The sequence below is a fragment of the Schistosoma haematobium genome, chromosome ZW, assembly GCF_000699445.3.
Source record: "Schistosoma haematobium chromosome ZW, whole genome shotgun sequence".
Lineage (NCBI taxonomy): Eukaryota > Metazoa > Platyhelminthes > Trematoda > Strigeidida > Schistosomatidae > Schistosoma > Schistosoma haematobium.
Genome location: NC_067195.1, coordinates 71639094 through 71658287, shown reverse-complemented (window position 1 = coordinate 71658287; position 19194 = coordinate 71639094). Strand labels below are relative to the sequence as shown.

At 33.4% G+C, this 19194-nt stretch overlaps 1 protein-coding gene across 1 annotated transcript; it reads left to right on the top strand.

The window, feature by feature from the left end:
- The first annotated feature begins 1462 nt into the window (after window positions 1–1462).
- On the top strand, window positions 1463–18127 carry KLHL20 (Kelch-like protein 20). Its single transcript, XM_051212218.1, has 7 exons — window positions 1463–1827; window positions 3243–3835; window positions 4374–4643; window positions 9189–9745; window positions 11405–11579; window positions 14099–14410; window positions 16937–18127. The coding sequence occupies exons 2-7, from the start codon at window positions 3269–3271 to the stop codon at window positions 17537–17539; spliced, it is 2484 nt and encodes an 827-aa protein (XP_051072375.1). The 5' UTR covers window positions 1463–1827; window positions 3243–3268; the 3' UTR covers window positions 17540–18127.
- The last annotated feature ends 1067 nt before the right edge of the window (window positions 18128–19194 follow it).

The window sequence follows — 19194 nt, the reverse complement described above, 5'->3', positions numbered from 1 at the left end:
AAGTTAGGGCTTTACTTAAGTTCACCAAATTGATGCGTGTTCAGCCTAAGTTTGGGACAGTAAATCCACAATTATAAATGCTTGGTAATTCCAATCGGGTTGACGAACTCTCCAGTGATATAATCCAACGTAGGATGTGATATCTTCCAATTGCAGTTTATAAATGTAGATAGTACTTGATTTATACTTCAGTTAGCTCAATCACAAACGAAGTTGGAACTAGGAATGTGTGAGTAGTAGTGTATTTGTTAGCCAGCAAGAGTATGTCACGCTATGTCAGTATTACAACGGAAAGTGTGTTCAAAGTCATTTACCAAAACAACAGTAACAGTTAGTCAATGTTAACTATACATACAGTGAAAGGTTGACAAAATAAATACGAATAATATTAAAAACTATTTACAAAATAGGCTTGTCAGGCCTATCTCCACAGTACACTTGTTACCAGTACAGCACTCGTCAACCTTTTTATTGGGCAACACCAGGAAGCTTATTGCTTCCCAGATGAGTATTGGTTTGCTCGAACAAAAAGATGTTCCGGGCCAATGAGAATTAGGCTTTGAACATCTTTTATATGCAGTGGGACTTAATCTGTTATATATCTTATGGATCCACATCTTACACTCATCACATTGCATTCCTTCTTCCACAGGGAATATTCGATATGGCCTTTCACATTTGTGAGAAGAGCCGACCATCCGAAAAATCAACAAAAAATGGTAACACAAAATGGATATGTAAAAAAACCCAAACTTCAACTAAACATGTTAAGTCAAAGTCGACCAAGTATGCTTTAATGCAACCCAAAAGCAAAATCAAAACACACAATAACGATATCAGTTCAACTGAAATAGATTCAATTAAAATGTTAACAGTAGTTTTGAGTCGTACTTTAAGGCGAAAACATTAAATTTAACTCAACGAGAATCAATACCACTATGTAACACGTATAATCAGCAGTCACTGAAAGGTGGAGAAGACCTGAAGCCACAACACACACAATGTTAACCGAGAGCTTCACACCAAGAGAGAACACGGAATGGAAGCCGCGAGTCTCTTATTTTGAAAATTAATTTTCGCTGGTCATATAGAGAAAGGAAAGCTAGTTTACAAAATGGTCTTATGAGTCCTCTTGTAGGTTCAGTGTATGCAAGGCTTGCTCTTCTTTTTCGAAAGCATTCATCCTTGGTCGCTCTACAATAGAGAGGAAAAGAGAATCTATTAACAACACCATACATGATGATTTTAACCCCGTTACAACTGTTCTTTTAAAATAGCGCGCACATGCAAAAAACTGAGAATAGGAACTGTAGTTTTATCACTTCAGATATTAGGATATAAGAGTCTTCGAAAGGGCTTTTCAATGGTGAGAGTGAAACTTCACCTGGTTATTTGACATTACTTCATGAAAATATTTAAATATAGATATTGAGCAGTTAGCTTAGGCTCTATTATAAGGTATGCGCTACAGTAGATCTGTTATGCCATCGAGTAGGACCGCGCAATTTATTTCTATATTTCAATCATTATTAAGTCACTTCCTTACGGTGTAAAAGAAATTGATGGAAATGAAGTATAAAAACCAATCAGCTGGATTTTAGGTAGTGCTACTCGGATGTTTGCTTGATTTTGATTCGGAGATTTATTGCATTTTAGCTGATACCACTTCGGTATGTGAGGCCAAACGTCTTGTTTGTCAAACTGACTACCAACCCTAGCTGTTAGTCTTTGCTCATAAAATGTATAGCTAGCCTATTTTAGGTTGATATTTGTGTTGTAAGGACAGAAGGTCTACGGCTTGTGTTGTTCCTTTTCTAGTATGCTTCTGTGAGTGTCTAGTTTTCCCTTGAATGAGTTAGTCAAAGTCGCGGACACCACTGCTTCGGGCAGAAGGTTCCAGGTGTTGATTACTCGGTGTGAAAACCTGTATGTCACGGGTAGTTTGTTCGTTCTTGGCTTTTCTACCCACCTGCTATGTCCTCTGAGATGTCCCGATCATGCAACAGGATAAGTGATTAAAGGCAAACCTATCGACCATGCTATAGTTAGTCTTAGTCAGCAATGTAAGGTCATTAAGAGGTTTGTGGTTGCTGTTATATGTCGAAGCAGGAGTGAAATGTCTCTAATTAATTACCAATCAATAATTAGTGCGTAGATGTACGAAATAGTGTTACATCCCAATATATAACAGGTTAGTATTAAGGATATGATCTGGTTTAATTGTAATTATACATCGGAATTAACGTTTTGAAGTAGGAGTAATGGTTAGTGTTGGGCCTAGGATTTTTGGGCTAGAAGCTATGGTACATGTAATATAAACCTGAAATATAAAACTAACAGTCTATAGCCAACTTCGTAAAGTCCTTTATTCATGTAAAACTTTATACTCCCAGTTAGTTTTTGTAAAAAACAATCATAATTTTTGTCGTTTGATCTTATCAAAGATCTCAGGGTTGTTTACCTGCATACTTCAGCTTTATCGTCATTGCAAGGCCAATTTTACAACCTCCCAATGTCTGTCTTATAATTTAACTGAAGAAAGTGTTTTTATGATTTAAAGTGCTTTATTCAGCCGTGTCTTTGGATCGTTATAAAAAATAAGTGAAAAGTATGTAAAGTACAAATAAATGAAGAGCGTAGTAATCATTTGCTCTATACATACATAATTACCTCATAGTTCCTACCGCAGAGATATTATTAGCTATTTTGCGGATAAAATCAGTACATATATGCATATATAAATAACTTACAATCCCGCACAGCAACGTGCATTAGTCCAATCTTAGTCCATGCGTTAAGACAAAACTGTCAAGGGAAAAACATTAAATTAGAAACAGTACAAGATATATTAGAAAGTGTAGTAGATTGTCAAGTGAAAAATGCATACCAGGTTTGAGAAAAAAATTAGAGTTCTTAATAATAGTTTTCTCTTAACTCCAATTAGAATACCCGCGCCTGGGAAATGCAGTTAAATGTATTCCAAATCAGTTGTCAAAGTAATTAAAAGATGTCACCAATTGATACATGGAGTCAGTCTTGGATACTGGTTCAAGTATCATTTAAAAGCAGACTAAGTGCTTTCTGGTGCCATGAGAAAACGATAACCTACTTTGACCTATTAAGTTTTGAATTTAAGAAAAGTAATTTCATCGCTCTTTGTTTCAGTATGTCCATATTAATCGTTCATACATATCATTTTCCCATGTTTATTAGATTACCTTTTATCCACTTTCCTATTATAGAATAATCATGATTTAAATTTTTAATTATGCTACCAATGGATGTCGATATTCATCCGAACAGTAGAAATGGTGGTTCCTCTGTTTACCATGGACAACGATTAAGTACAGATATACCTGATAGTATAAATGTCTCAGTGGGTGATTCGAGCAACATCCGGTCGTCATATGTTGATTCATCTACGTCTGTAACAGGTACCATTCGAAGTGATATTTGTGCAAGTGACAATAGGATGCTTAATTCCCTGCATGAACGTGTCAATTTTTGTGAATCTAATAATCTTGTATCTCGTTGTTGTTCATTGGGAGATGGGTTAATGAATAGTGTTCAGAATTCATATGTCGCGTCGTCCGCTAACAACACAAAATCGAGTGTTGTTCAACAATCTAATGATCGTCTGGCATATACTGCTGAACGTCATCCTATTAGTTCGTTCGAAGCTATGAATCGTTTTCGTAAAAATAAAGAATTATGTGATGTAGTGTTGCTGGTTGATGGTCGCGAAATTTACACACATCGTGTTGTGTTGGCTGCCTGTTCCGCTTATTTCAGAGCAATGTTCACTGGAGAATTGGCGGAATCTCGACAAACGGAGGTATTATTACTTTGACGCTTTCTGACTATTTTTACTGCAACCAGCAATATTATATATATATATTACTACCATTGAAGTAACTACTTCTATGAATATTGTGTTTATCTTTTTGTGCTTATGAGGTATGGGAACTTGAACTGATACATATGCATACCTGGTCCTACGTTGTAGTTGAGTGACATACTGAGTAACTTCGATACTCAACAGAGTCCTAGACTGAAGGAACACGGATCCGTGATTTACATGGTCAGTTTTCGGTTAAATTCACAGATTTAAGCCTGATCACACCTTGTGACATTTAAATCAACAGATAATATCATCATTGGCTTATGCAGGTTGCAGAAAAAATTTCATGTTGTTGATAAGACATGGATTCTGACTCAAAGTAATATAACTAGTATTTAGTTGCTCTAAAAGTCTTATGCATACATGGTACTTAAGGCTTTGCTAGTCGTTAATTTTATGATAAAGTTTATTTCTTCTGCAGACGATCCATCAACTTTACTACAAATTTCAATTTTGTTCCTCACTCATTTAGGTAACTCTCTACGATCTAGATGGCGATGCTGTAGAAACTCTCATAGATTTCTGTTACACTAGCCAAATAACAGTAGAAGAATGTAATGTTCAAAATCTACTTCCAGCTGCCTGTCTCTTGCAACTTACAGAAATCCAAGATGTTTGCTGTGAATTCTTAAAGCGCCAGTTGGATCCATCTAATTGTCTTGGAATTCGAGCATTCGCAGACACACATGCCTGCAGAGGATTATTGCGTGTAGCTGATCGGTTTACACATCTAAACTTTCTTGTAAGATTATATTTATTGTTACTTGGTTATCAGCACATACACAGTGCCTTTGGAATTTATGTAGAATATTATTGTTTATATAGATCGGTATTAAAAGATTTCATTGGTACTTACCAGTAAAACTCTGTCTTACGTTGGTTCTGAAATCCACCCATTGTTTAAGATAACTTAGTTCGGAATAAATGGCGAAACGTTTTATCCAGTAATCTCATTTTCATGCAGTTTGTAGAAATGTCAATGTAAAACAGTAGTCTTACTTGTTTTATGCAGTATCGCATTCTTGAATCCACAATTCATGGTCAAGAAGCATAAGTTGAAACCAGGCAAAGATGAAAAATGGGATATTTGAAGAGGATTTAATCAAAGAAACCCTAAGCCACTTGTTTAATAAAACCAAGCTTTGGTCTTAGTTTGAAATATTTTGGCTTTTAGTCAGAACAGTCTCAAATTATTGTATCATGTAAGCGGAAGGTTCTTTTCATTTATTCTCATTTGACTGGTTTATCAAAAACCTTTCAACCGTTTCCAGTAGGGAATACAGAATCTCATTTGATTAAACTGATATCTTGCAATGTCAGTCATGTTGCTTCATTTTAGCTTAAATAAGCTTTAGAAAAATACAAGAATCAGTAAATGTCATCTAAGATTTCCACATTTGCATCAATACCTTTACAGTGTTGTTGCTGAGATTAGTGAAGTGGATAGTCAATTTGAACTTGTCACTGTTGGGATTTGTGCATGCACCTCGGTGTAGAACATCGCTTTAGGATTTAAAGGTCCTAACTACACGCCACACATCGTACGACTTATATATGTATTGTTTAAGTCTATCTTTGTCGAAAGGTTTTTAAAGTAACTTTTGTTGTCTGAGTATTACAGCTTCATGTATCATACTTTTTGTTCTGTGAATTCATTCTTCGTACTGGAATCATATTTCCATACACTCAATCTGTCTTATTATCACCCGATACAATTACCACTACTACTTTGATATTCATGTTGATAGTTTCATCTCGGTGTACCGATGTTGTTGTCGACGAGAGCACAGGTGGGGACAATCAGTTGTATTTTAATAGAAAATTACAGAGTTCTTTCATTAAATGTGAAAACCATATGTATAGTACTTCATTTGCGAATCCTCCATCAATTGTCTCAAACTTCATCGTTCCTTCATTGCCATAACAGCTACCCTCTGTTCCCGTTCTCTTCGATTCGATCATCCCAACTTTCTGCTGCCAGGTTTTTCACTTTTGGTTGGTGTTACATGTTACTTATATCGACAGACAGAAGTTAACATACACCACAATGTGACCTAAAAGCTAGAACCGATGCACATTTTTTTCAGTTTCTACGTTGCTTATGATCGACAAATAGTAAATTTATACAAAACCCATGTGAGCTAAAGTTGTTAGACTATATACCATACGCGGGAATACGACGTTATTAGGTTAAAATTGGTATAGAGCGAGCCTTCAGGAGTATGATTTACAGCTTAGTCGTAGTGTGTACTTTGGGTTATATCACTAATGGAAATTATTCCGCTAGTTTATTTATTCTTTTATTTCCTCCTCCCATGAAAAGTGACGCCGTAGCCCAAAACCTTTTGTATTTTATATTTGTTACTTTAGCTTCTGTTGAACTGTCGAAAAGTGACTTTTTGTCCTGCTGCTTTTTATTTATTATTCTTCGTAAAAAATCCAAATTCAAACAAATTTAAATGTATACACCCGTATTTGTAAATAGGATTCGGTCAGTAGGGTAAATAATCCATAATTCATCAATAAGTTTAGAAAAAGAAACATTCACACCACTGGCCAAAACTTCACGGTTTTAAATATTTTTCTAACAAGTTGAGGTTTCTTTTTTTTTGTTTGGTGAAAAAAGAAATCCTGTTTGAAATATATAGTTCCCTTACTTTCTTTTATAACTTACCTCAATTAAATTCAGGATAAAAATTAGATAATGGCAATAATTCAATGGTAATAGTAAAATGTTAAAAATTTGTCAATGCTTACGAGTTAATATATGTTCTAGTTGCCTTTCAGTAAATGAATATGGTTTATCATATATATATTGCTAATTGACAAAACAATCACTTACTTGGTTATTTTTACAAATATTCTAATTCAAGTATATATTTATTTACATCAGAGTTAGTCATGTTGAGTCATTGATTATTGAACTGGACGATTCTGGTAGGTGTATACTACTAGGTTAGGGTTTTTGATATTATCATAACAAATGGTTAGGTTAGACTAGGTGACGCATCTCAGAGTCGGTAGCAATGGCACAGAAACTCTAACTTTTTTCCTTCCTTAAATCTTGAGTTTTAAAATTATCTTGTACTTTTCTACTCTCGAATCATATCATTTTCGCTCAGTGTTTTCCCTACAACTAATACTGTTAGTATTCCTGTCACTCTGGAATTAATTATTTCATTTCACCATAATAATAAATTGAAGTAAGTTGAACTGATGCACGTATGTCTCAAGTTTCTACGTTATTTTTATTATGACCAGTAATGTAATGTGTCAGCTAAATGAGCTTGTTCTATCTTAATTTAAAATTCTTGACTGTTATAATCAAGAGAAAAAATCATGATGCTGGAATACTGAGTAATCAATTCTGTTTATTCAATCATAATAAAACTTGATGGAAATAATTCCTTTCTTAAATTTAGTTTAATTGATAAATTTTGAAATGGCAAATAATCTCATTTTCATGCAGTTGTTTGTAGAAAAGTCAATGTAAAACAGTAAGCTTACTTGTTTTCTGCAGTATCCCATTCTTGACTTTACAATTCATGATCGAGAAGCATAAGTTGAAACCAGGCAAAGATGAAAAATGAAATATTTGAAACGGATTTAATCCAAGCCACTGTAATATTAAAATTTTGTTGCTAACTTACAAGTTATTTAATACAATATTTTAAAGAGTTTATAGGTATCCATACCAAGGTTGAATTTGATAGCTTCATATAATTTGAGCATTGGGTATAGAGTTAATAATGAATATATTTTTGTTATATCCCAATGAGTAGAATAATTGTGTTACTGGTGTTTCGTGACCTAATATAAGCCAGTTATTCAGATTTTATTTACTCTGAAAAAGTGGCGTACATTAAGTGCCGAAACGTCAAAAGTACAATTTTTCTACTGTTTGGGATATAATTAAAATATATTTATTATGGATTATTTTTAAGTTGTGGATAAAAAAAAAAGAAGCAAATTTGCTAAAAAATAGTCAATAATTCTAACTAATGTATTATTTTTAATACATGAATGATAAATTAAGATGATGATGATGATGACGACGATGATGAAGATTAACTTATTAGACTGTAATCAATAATTCAAGAAAGAAATAAGAGGATTTATTACTGCTTCACAGGGAAATAATTTCACTTTTCTCTGTGCAATTTTCAATTTCAATTCATTCCAAAACAATAATTGAATTCTCTATATGTACAAGATGTTCAGGCATTACAATGGTACAAATTCTTGTGAATATGTTCATTAAAAAAACTATTGAAACTATCCTTCTGATTCATTCTAACTGCTTGCCACTGAAAACTTACAAAAAATCTGAGGTCGATATAAGCATGGTTTTGGTTTATTTTAGATTGGGTTGTCAAACATAAAGTTTTCTTAATTTGTATTTGTGTGCTTTCATGAAAACTCTGATTATTCTGATTAGTAGATTATCACCTTTTACACACTAAACATATGATAAATTCTCTCTTTATACAACAATTAAGTTTTAATTATATTTTGAACTATTATGTAGAATACTCTTAAACAAGTTCGAAATGATTGGCATATTGACAAAGTAGAATGCACTTAAAGTGATCATACGATTGTAATTTAAGTTATCTAGACGAGATAATAGTAATTAATCAGTATAAATCATATTGATTGGATGTGTTGGAACCATTTTTTTGTTTCACTGGGGATAAACACAAAATGATTTATTAGTATGGGGATTTGTGGAGATTGTAGTATTTCCACGGTCGGATTCACTAGTAGATGAGCATTGCTGAGGTGTCTCATACTAGGACGAAACGGCTGTCCAGTGCTTCCAGGTTTTTAATGGTGGTCTAGCTTAGGTTGACTCGTGCATACAACTGTGAAAATGATTTGATCATAAGATAAATTGAAGTCGCTACATTCTTTGAATGTTTATGGTTGCTGTATACAAAACACACTACTAAAAGAGATTAATTCCATATGGACTTATATCTATTAGGAATATATTCATGTTTCAAAATGGTTGACCGAATATCCATTTTGAAGTTGTATCTAAAATTACTTGCTAAACAAGTTAATTTATCATAGTTTTTAAATTCTTATATGTAAACTGAATATCCCTACTTCTAGCAAATAAACTTATCGAATCTATTAAAGTATTTCACTTTTTGTATACCGAACACCTAAATGAGTTTCCGTTTTGTTTGCTTTTCAAATTTTTAGAAAAAAATGCCCTTAAAATTTTGATCTTGAACTGTTGGTTATTTTCGCTTCTTTTTCTTTATAATTTTAATTTTAGGAAGTTGTAGAATCTGAAGAATTTCTTCTATTGCCTGTTAGTCATCTTGTAGATATTTTAAGTTCCGATGATTTAAATATTAATTCAGAAGAACAAGTTTATTATTCTGTAATGCGTTGGATGCATCATAATTTATCTGATCGTCGTCCCTATTTATCTTATTTACTAGAACATGTACGATTACCTCTTCTTAGTCCGAAATTTTTAGTTGGTACCGTTAGTACAGATTTATTAGTACGCTCAGATGAACGTTGTCGTGATTTAGTTGATGAAGCTAAAGATTATTTATTATTACCTCAAGAACGTCCACTAATGCAAGGTCCACGTACTAAACCTAGAAAAATTTTACAAGGAGGTGAATTATTATTTGCAATTGGTGGATGGTGTTCAGGAGATGCGATCGCTTCAGCTGAACATTATGATCCACGTACACATAAATGGCATCTTGTAGCTCCAATGCATAAAAGACGTTGTGGCGTAGGTGTTGGAGTTGTCTATGATCTTCTTTATGCTGTTGGAGGACATGATGGACATAGTTATTTGAATTCTGTTGAAAGGTAATCTGTGTTGTTATTTAATATTCGTTACGTTTTAAAACAGTATTTTAATTTCTTCACTAACAGCATCTGTTTTTAAAAAAATAAAACAAGAATAACACTTGATGCAGAATAAAATGAATTAATGTGTATTGTTCTTCAAAACGTAAATTTTAAGGGATAGATCTGTATTTTCAAACTAATCGTTTACATGTTTTTTTAAAATTCTGAAGTAGGTGAAGTTATTTAAGTGTAATATTCTGGCTGTCGACATAAAGTTGTAAAATTCATCAATAAACTATTCTATTTTTATTGCCTATGAAAAGACCACTCAATAATTATATTACATCTAATTATTTCTTCGTAAAAAAGTTTATTATTTTGTTAAATTTTATTTATAACGTTAATGGAGGGCTTTGAAGCTACTGTGATCTATGTGCCTAACATTCAGGTAGTGTGTAATCTGACAATATTCAACCAACATTGTTTTCATCAATAACTCAGACATTGAGATCAGAAATTTCTGACGCTTGGATTAATAATTTATTGCATTTTTAAACTACTCGTGAGTAGTCTAATTTTCAGCCGTAAATAAAATGGATGACAAATTTTTGCTGGCTATTTCTTTGCTGCATATCTAATTATTAATCTTTGTATCATTAACCTAACTTATTACAGCATACAACACTATATTATTACTTAGTTTAGGGCACGTTTCATATCAGTTGATCAATGAGCTTTTCTCAATAACTTGCTCATCACTTTCCATCATCTTTTTGATTAGTTCCAAAGGTTACTCACAATGTTCCCTGTCGTTGGAATTGTCAATAAATTCCTTTTAGTATCAGGAGGGGTTTTTGTGGATATTATAGTAATTTTAATAGTTGAGATCGTGAGTCACTTGAGGCTAGACCTCCATTGGAAACCTAGGAGCACTGTACAGCCATTTCGTCCTATTGTGGGACTCCTCGGCAGTGCTTCCAAGTTTTCCATAGTGGTCTAACCTCAATTGACTCATGATCTCAACTATTAAAATTACCATAATATCCACAAAAACCCTTTCTGATATTAATCAACTTATGCCCACCAGTGACTGGCTTCAAGAGGTATTTCCTGGAGTTCTAGTGAGAATCACTGACCAGTGGAGTTCAACCGGGTCTGTTGTGAGATAGTAACTCACTGAAGACAATGGTGGATGTGTCGCTCAATTTCGTGGATTAGTTGAAGTTAGACATTAACACCGTTGGATGCCGGCTCAGTGGTCTAGAGGTTAAGAATTCGCGCGCGAGACCGGTAGATCCTGGTTTGGAATCTCGAGAGGTGGGATCTTGGATGAGCACTGTTGAGGAGTCCTATACTAAGATAAAAAGGCCAACTATTGCTCCCAGGTTTTCCATGGTGATTTAGCTTCAATTGACTAATGACCTCAACTATTAAAATAAATTGTTCATTTTTTATATTCATATCAATAAATGGATACCCCGAAATTTTTTCAGTATGCTTACATTACTTAAAATTACTTTATTAATGGAGTAGTAACTAAACAGCCCCGAACTGGATGACATTGAAATTTTAAGTAACTTTTATTAGTATCACAGTCATATTCTATACAACTTGTCGAACAGAGCAACCCTATTCTGTAGTTCAAGTTGTGGATATTTCTAATATTGTTTAATTTAGATACGATCCACATACAAATCAATGGTCATCAGATATTGCTTCAACTAGTACGTGTCGTACAAGTGTTGGTGTAGCTGTATTAAATGGTTCTATGTATGCTGTTGGTGGACAAGATGGTGTGTCTTGTTTGAATTTTGTTGAATGCTATGATCCAAATGTAAATAAATGGCTCAAGGTAACTTATTCCACATATTTAATTGTACCTTATGTACATATAATGTACTACATGCGTTTATTAATTTTTAAGATCTCTTTGTGACTACGACATACACTTTTTCACTTGTTTAACACATATATCCATAGTTATCTACTTTAGGTTTGTATATACACTTTAGACGTGAACATTTGACTTTTAACGACTCAGTACTAATGTTAACTCCCTCTTTCCATTGACTAGTGAGTTTATGTTTATTTGTTAGTCTGGGTTGATCTAAACATATCATATGCCTGTGTTCACAAACCGTTTCAATGTTAAACGCCATTAAGAGATTATAACCGAGACATGTTACTGGCGGATAGCTGATGTACATGTAGTCAGGGTTTCAGCTTATATGTTATTGAGTGAGTCAGGACAGGTATATGTATACTCCTGATTCGTGTACACATTAGTCGGTTTGCTAACTGTGGGTTCCTAGTCAGTCTTCAGTCTTCTCACCTTCATAACCGGTTAGGGGAGCGTATAGGAGGCTAGTGTATATGTATCTCAATCAGTTAACCTCGGGACGTAGCAGTACCTATGTTTAAGGAAGAGTAGGTTGCTGTGGAAAAAGCTAGGAGAGTAGTTCAAGACCATTCATTGCATTTAAAATTCTAATCTGCCCGTCGTCTCGACCTTATTAAAAATATTTTTATCATTGGACTTAACTTAATACCTAAACTTTTGTTACGACGGGCAAAAGTGAATAGTCACTCGTTGTTTTGTCACATTCATTTTCATTCTTGACTACCCATATGTTAGTTGACAAATAGGTCATGGTAATGCCATTCAGGCTGAATGTAATATATATATATATATATATATATATATATATATATATATATATTCTGTAGTCAGTTAACCAGTGGTTCCAGTTTTTAGCATGTATTCGGTGAACACTTTGATAAGCTCGGTTGTTTCAGAATTTTACTGAGTCGATGGAGCCGTTATAGCGATTTCAGGATAGTGATAATAATCAGTGACAATAATATATTTTAATAGCTGAATTCGTGAAGTCAGACATTAACACGTTTGGATACCGGTCAGCTCAGTGGTCTAGAGTGTAAGCGTTCCCGCGCGAGACTGGAGGTCCTGGATTCGAGTCTTGCACATGGGATCGTGGATGCGCACTGCTGAAGAGTCCCGTACTGAGACGAAATGGCCGTCCAGTGCTTCCAGGTTTTCAATGGTGGTCTAGTTTCAATTGACTTATGGATTCAACTATTAAAATTACTACAATCTCCACAAACTCCCATTTTGATAATAATATATTTATAATGTTCTACTTATAGTAAGTCGCAGAATGTCGAAATATTACGAATGTATTATTGTTTAATTACAAAGGATCCTTCTAATGTGCGATATATGGTAACGATAATCTGATGCCATTGATGAAAACTGCTTTATTCTTAACATATTTGAACTTCACGTGTTACTACCGTATATGTATGCGCCACACAAGTCACTTGAGTTGTGTGTGGGCTACGATACTTCCCGACTGCCCAAACTGAAGCATTTGCTTTCCTTAGGGTGCCACACTTGGAGCCTTCGACCTGAGGGTCTTATTCACAAGGCAGTGTAGCAACGTCAGGAGATGCAGTCCCTTGGTAGCAGGTTACCAATAATTGGTTCATACGCCATTTATTTCCTCAGGATTCTGGAGCCCATGTGCACCACTCGTTTGTAATCAGGGTTTTCCAACTCCTCTAGATGGATTCTTCATATCCATCAGCCCAGTTAAAGCGCCGAAAATTCACTGTTCGTCCTCTCAATTTCGTAAACAACACCCTCGCCATGAAAAGGCAGTGAATAGGACTTTCTTGGCAGAGGCTGTATATGCGTGGCCAAGGGTAGAGCATTTCGAAAGGAAGAGCTGACTCTCCCCACTCTCTACCGTACCAGGGCATTTGACAAATCCATCTGTGCTAAATAAAACTTAAAAATCAAATCGATCCCCACAAAATCCCTTCAACTAATCCACTTAATGTTAAATTTATTTGAAAATATAAAATCAAACCTTGGTAATAATATTTACAAGTTTCCGAATCAGGCTTTTCACTCCAATTTTTATATCTTCTCAAGTAAAAAAATTATTGCATATATTCAAGGATAACTGTGATGTGATACAGGATCATTTCATGATCACTTTGTAATTTGTATTTTCTTACTGTTCATTCTTTTTAAAAGCTCAAGTGTATATCAATAAAGCCCATATTCAGAATTCATTTATTCAGTGAAAATTCTCAATTCCGTGTTCTTTTTTCTAATACTCTGATATACTACTCTAAACATTATATATTATCAATTTACTATGGAAACTGATTAAACATTTTATGGACTAAAATGAACTGTGCAGAATATAAATATAATTTCTTATTGATTTAATTAGTCCAACTATATAAACCTATTTATATTAGTTACTAATATATGTTGAGACAGTACCTCTATTATGACGGTGTATGAGTGACGTAATATATCTTTGTTTTTTTCTTTCTAAGGTGTCCAGTATGATTACTCGTCGTTTAGGTGTCGGTGTTGCAGTTTTGAATGGTCAATTGTATGCTGTTGGTGGTTCAGATGGTCAACAACCTTTATCCTCTGTGGAACATTTTGATCCTCGTGTTGGTACATGGCACCAAATATCCTGTATGGGAACTAAACGTAAACACTTAGGTGTGGCTGTCTATAATGGTTTGATATACGCTGTGGGTGGAAGAGATGAGGTTACGGAATTATCGTCTGTAGAATGCTTAGATCTACGTAGTCGTACTTGGACCCCTGTTGTAGCGATGACATCACGACGTAGTGGAGTAAGTCATATTTCTAAAAAGAATTAGGCGCTGTAAGGAACTTTCATTTTTTCATAACAATCAAGTAACAACTTTTATATAATGTATTCAATTACTATAAAAGAGTTTGCTCTTCCTCTAGAAACGCCCTCACGTAGCCACGCTTATATGACCACTGGCAAGGAAGTCCTACTCACTGTTTTCTCTCGGCCGGGTTGTTGTTTACGAAATTGAGAGGATGAAAAGCGAATGCCATGGCTTTAACTGGGTTAGCGTTTACAAAGGATTCACTTAGGCAAGTTGGTAAACTATGATTCTAAACCAATGGTGCACATGGACTGCAAAATCGTGATAGAAAAAATGGCGTATTCTTGCTAAATAACTTATGCTAATCGTGATAATTTGAACGAAATGTTTGAAAGAAATTAAGTGCCGAGTATAGAGGAGATATTATTTCGAAAATTGTATTTGAAGTAATTTGACCGAATGAAGTTTAAATAACTTCAGCATATCGTCCAGCAAGCTTCTCTGGACTTCTTCAAGGTAACTAGCAGAATCAAAGAATAAATAATGTTTGACAATCAAATCAATTCTATGATAAGTGCTTATCCAATTATATTCAGATATTGACTTTAGTAAGTAGGATAACATGAGTCGGTTAGATGTGAATCATATGAAAAGTTCACAATGTAAAAATAAATCAATGAGTAGTTTTGTGTGTGTGTGTGTGTGTGTGACTTTAAGTTATTAATAGTTGATATTAGATGTTAACTTGTTTTTATTAGAAGTGCAAATAAACGTGCAAATTGAAAAGGCTTTTTTGATACGTTCATGTGTATGTAAAAGGAGAACCATTAAATGTACAGCTGATTTAATAAAACATTAAAATTAATTCCTATCAGAACGACGGCGCTGGATAGAGAGATAGGGTTCAATTACTTGGTAATAGTCATTTGGCAGGAGGTGACTGGTTGAATACCATATTTTCTGTTCAGGTTGTTCTGAATAGTCCGTATATACAAAGCTTCTGGTGACAATCTTTCTTCATTCGTGCCAAACACTTTCTGAAGTATTTTGGTCTCTTCGAGGTATTAATTAGCGACCACCTTGTTATATCAAAAACTACACACTTCTTATCTAACTAAAGATGAATTATATGCAATAGAACAGCTAATAAATTATGAGACAATTATCATTACGAGAGCAGATAAGGGGAACACGACTTTCATTATGAACAAATCAGACTATGAGAAAAAGGTCAGAGAACATCTCCAGATCTAATAATAACTGTTGCGTGTGTCGTATATGTATTTTGGTGCTCGTTTATACCCATGTTTATATGCTTAAATATATGAATAACTCAAGATTTTGAGGAACGTAGAGGTTGAATACAGATACGTTATTGCAACTTATTTTGCTCCATGTCACCAAAAGTTTCCAGCCATTTACTTCGAGTATTGTGAACGTCCTAGTCCAGAAGTCCGTATCCCCCGATATAGCTCTGGCTATTATTCAATATCTTGGTGAATTGATATCATATTTTGATTTGTCCTCCCTTGACCTGTTATCAAATCTACTTATTTCAGCATTCTATATCAGGGTAAGCTACAGTTGGAGATGTGTAACACATCTCTCAACCAACTTATTTAATAGAAGTTTTTAATCTCATTAACCGACACGGCGTAAAATGTATTAAATGTATTAGTAAATAAACCTTCAGATGATTGAGAATGAAAACATAATTACATGGCGAAAGATTATGACAGAATGTTTCCTCAAGTATTGAAATGAAGGTGATATTAGTAATAATAGAAAAAGACACATGTCTCCAATTTCACTGTTAGCTATCATTTATCTCTGCTAAAAATTCTTGTGAATTAATGACAAGTCCGATCACAATGTACATATGCCAATAGGAAATTGGTCAATTTCAGTTTTAAACACCAATAGGAAGATTCAAACAACTAGTACAATTAATAATAGGAATGAAATTTATGAATTTTAATTGAAAATATTAATATCTAATGTTATTTCAATGGGCTTTGTAAATAAATAAAAAAGGCATTTATTTCGTTTGAAAAGCTTATTTTGTATGAATTAGTTTCAACCAAATGTGACGACGGACCACGAGTGAACTCGAGAAAGCTGTAGGAGGCTCAGAAGGAGCCGAAGATATTACATCCAATCACCTTTTGGAAGAGTGTTCTAGAATTCCTGCGTGTAGCTTCCTGATTGCACAATGCTAATAACCCCCTGTATGCTGATTGGTGGACTGTAATAATGATTTTGTGTTTACTAAAAACTATAAATACCCGACAATTTTGTACTATAATTGACACTGTTTAGGAATAATATTACCTTCATTAGTGTTCTATCTTCTCATTGCAACTTGGAAGGGTTCCGGCGTTCTAATGCTCAAGAAAAACCTCCTAGATATAACACCAAATATCAACATTATTTAAGTATAATTATTCATTTGGTTTTAATTGTCTAAGTCTTATCATTACAATCAATATAATTTTTTTTTATATTTTATTTACAAATAAGGTTGGATTAGCTGTAGTTAATAATCAGTTAATTGCAATCGGTGGATTCGATGGTGCTACCTATTTAAAATCTGTAGAACTCTATGATCCAGATGCAAATTGTTGGTCTGTACGAGGTAGTATGAATTCTAGACGTTTAGGTGGTGGAGTTGGTGTTGTACGTCTAGTTAATCCACATTTTAATTTAAATAATACATCATTTATTAGTAATAATTCTATTAGTAATTGTAGTACTACAAATCGTGGTATTGGTCATATGAATAATAATACTATTGGTACAAGTTGTAATAACAGTATAATTAATGATGATTCACTTGGATTATCTATGACTGATTCAATATTCCCACCTGGTTTACCTATTTCTACAACGAATCAGTATTTCCATAATATTAACAACAACAATAATAATAGTAGTAGTAGCAATAATAGTACTGGCAGTAATAGTATTTCTCAATCAATAATGAGAAATTTACCAAATTCAACACTTATTTCTTCTGTATCGAGTACTAGTGGTTCAACAATCACAGCTACAACGTCATCAGTAGCCAATTCTGGTCAAATGAACATTTCAAGTACCAGATCAAGCAGTACTTTTTTATTTTAGAACAAAATGAAATTTCAAATTAATAATAATAATAATATCTCTATTTATATGTAACATTTAATCTTACTATTTATATAAACTTTCGAAGTTTATCTGTTTGTCTTTTTGTACATGATGTGTATTTAGTCATTATCTTTTTTCTGTATTTCTTTATCTAACTTGTACATGAATTCGTTCTAGTTTCCCTTTTTAGGTCACTTTTTGTAAAAGATTTTAATTGTACCTACAAAGAGCATATCTGTTCTTCTGGTTACGCAATATATACATATATATATGCTTATGAGGTGTCAATCTATTTCACGAATAATTTCTGTACTGTATATTTACTGTAATAGTTTACATAAGATTTATTATGTTTTCTCAAATGAAATTAATTCTCACGTTGAAAAATAGTTCACTGACAAATTATTCTTAATTGATTAGTCTGTTTTTCTTTTTTTTGCGTATACCTTTTCCCTGTAAGTTTGGTTATGTTGATTAGCGAAAATTGTTGGACAATTTTGCCTTGTACAAAGAATGATCATAATAAGATGATAACCTATTCTTATGCTCATTTATCCAAATATACCAAATTTTGAGTAACATTTATTTTCTCGGTTGTTTTTAATTGTTTAGGATTTATTAAACAGTCATCACCTTGTTGTGCTATTGAGGTGTGGCAACCTGAACCGATGCATATGTATGCCTTGTTTTACGTTGTAGCTGACTGACTATTAACCAGTCATATTAAAGAATGATATTTTTAACGTCTAAAGAAAACTAGTAATCACTTATAAGAAACCAGTTAGACTATTAGAGGATAAATGTAGAAGAATGTATTTTACTGAGTTGTTTACAGTTGATCAGTGTATACTCATCATCTACCAAATGTATAGGATTAAACTGCAGAAAATTAATCAAGGTAGGCATAACTCTATCTAACCCTTAAATATTCATATGTGAAGTGTAATAAATTCAAGACAAATAGGCTTTTTTATTGAAGCTATAGAGAAAATATTGTTGTAAATAGTTTAATAAAAACCCAGTACATTTTTCACTTACCAGATCCGAATAGTCATATACATAAACGTTCGTACATGGAAATTTAGGGAAACCATAGGTACTATTGTCATTAAAATGTACAATAACAACGTAATAATAATAATGCTCATTGTATTCAATATCATATTTTTGATTACAGTAAACAATTCTCAATATAAAATTGTGACACAATCCACGTTTTGTCATCATTCAACTTGTTAATATTCAGCAAAATACATATAACTTTGTAAGTAGTTATTATCTCCCAGTCAGATTTATTTGTAAATGTTAGTGATCATTCTTGCTTCCATTTCCGTATGTATTTGATGTATAAAATCTATGATTATCACTTTTCTAACGGACAAAGGATGAGGGTGAAATATATAGACTACTTTAGTATTGCTTCTTAGATTTGTCAATTATCAGATTTACGGTGGAAGCGCCCAAGTAAATGCAGTTGAAACGAATCGTAAACAGGGAAATTTATAACAGATGAACGTTCAGATAAGTGGTTTCCACAAATTCCAAGCTCAATTCCTCATAACTTTTCTGTTTTTATTTCACCAATTTATATTTTCTGGAATCGTATCTTCAATGCCTAATCTTTTCTATCACCACTCATACTGTTACTGCCT

What these genes read in the sequence shown, in the direction of transcription:
- KLHL20 (XM_051212218.1), top strand. Translation starts at nt 3,269, where the DNA reads ATGCTACCAATGGATGTCGATATTCATCCGAACAGTAGAAATGGTGGT. An exon ending in TATTTGAATTCTGTTGAAAG is followed by an intron (nt 9,746 to 11,404) that starts GTAATCTGTGTT and finishes TGTTTAATTTAG; the next exon opens with ATACGATCCACATACAAATC. An exon ending in ATGTAAATAAATGGCTCAAG is followed by an intron (nt 11,580 to 14,098) that starts GTAACTTATTCC and finishes TTTCTTTCTAAG; the next exon opens with GTGTCCAGTATGATTACTCG.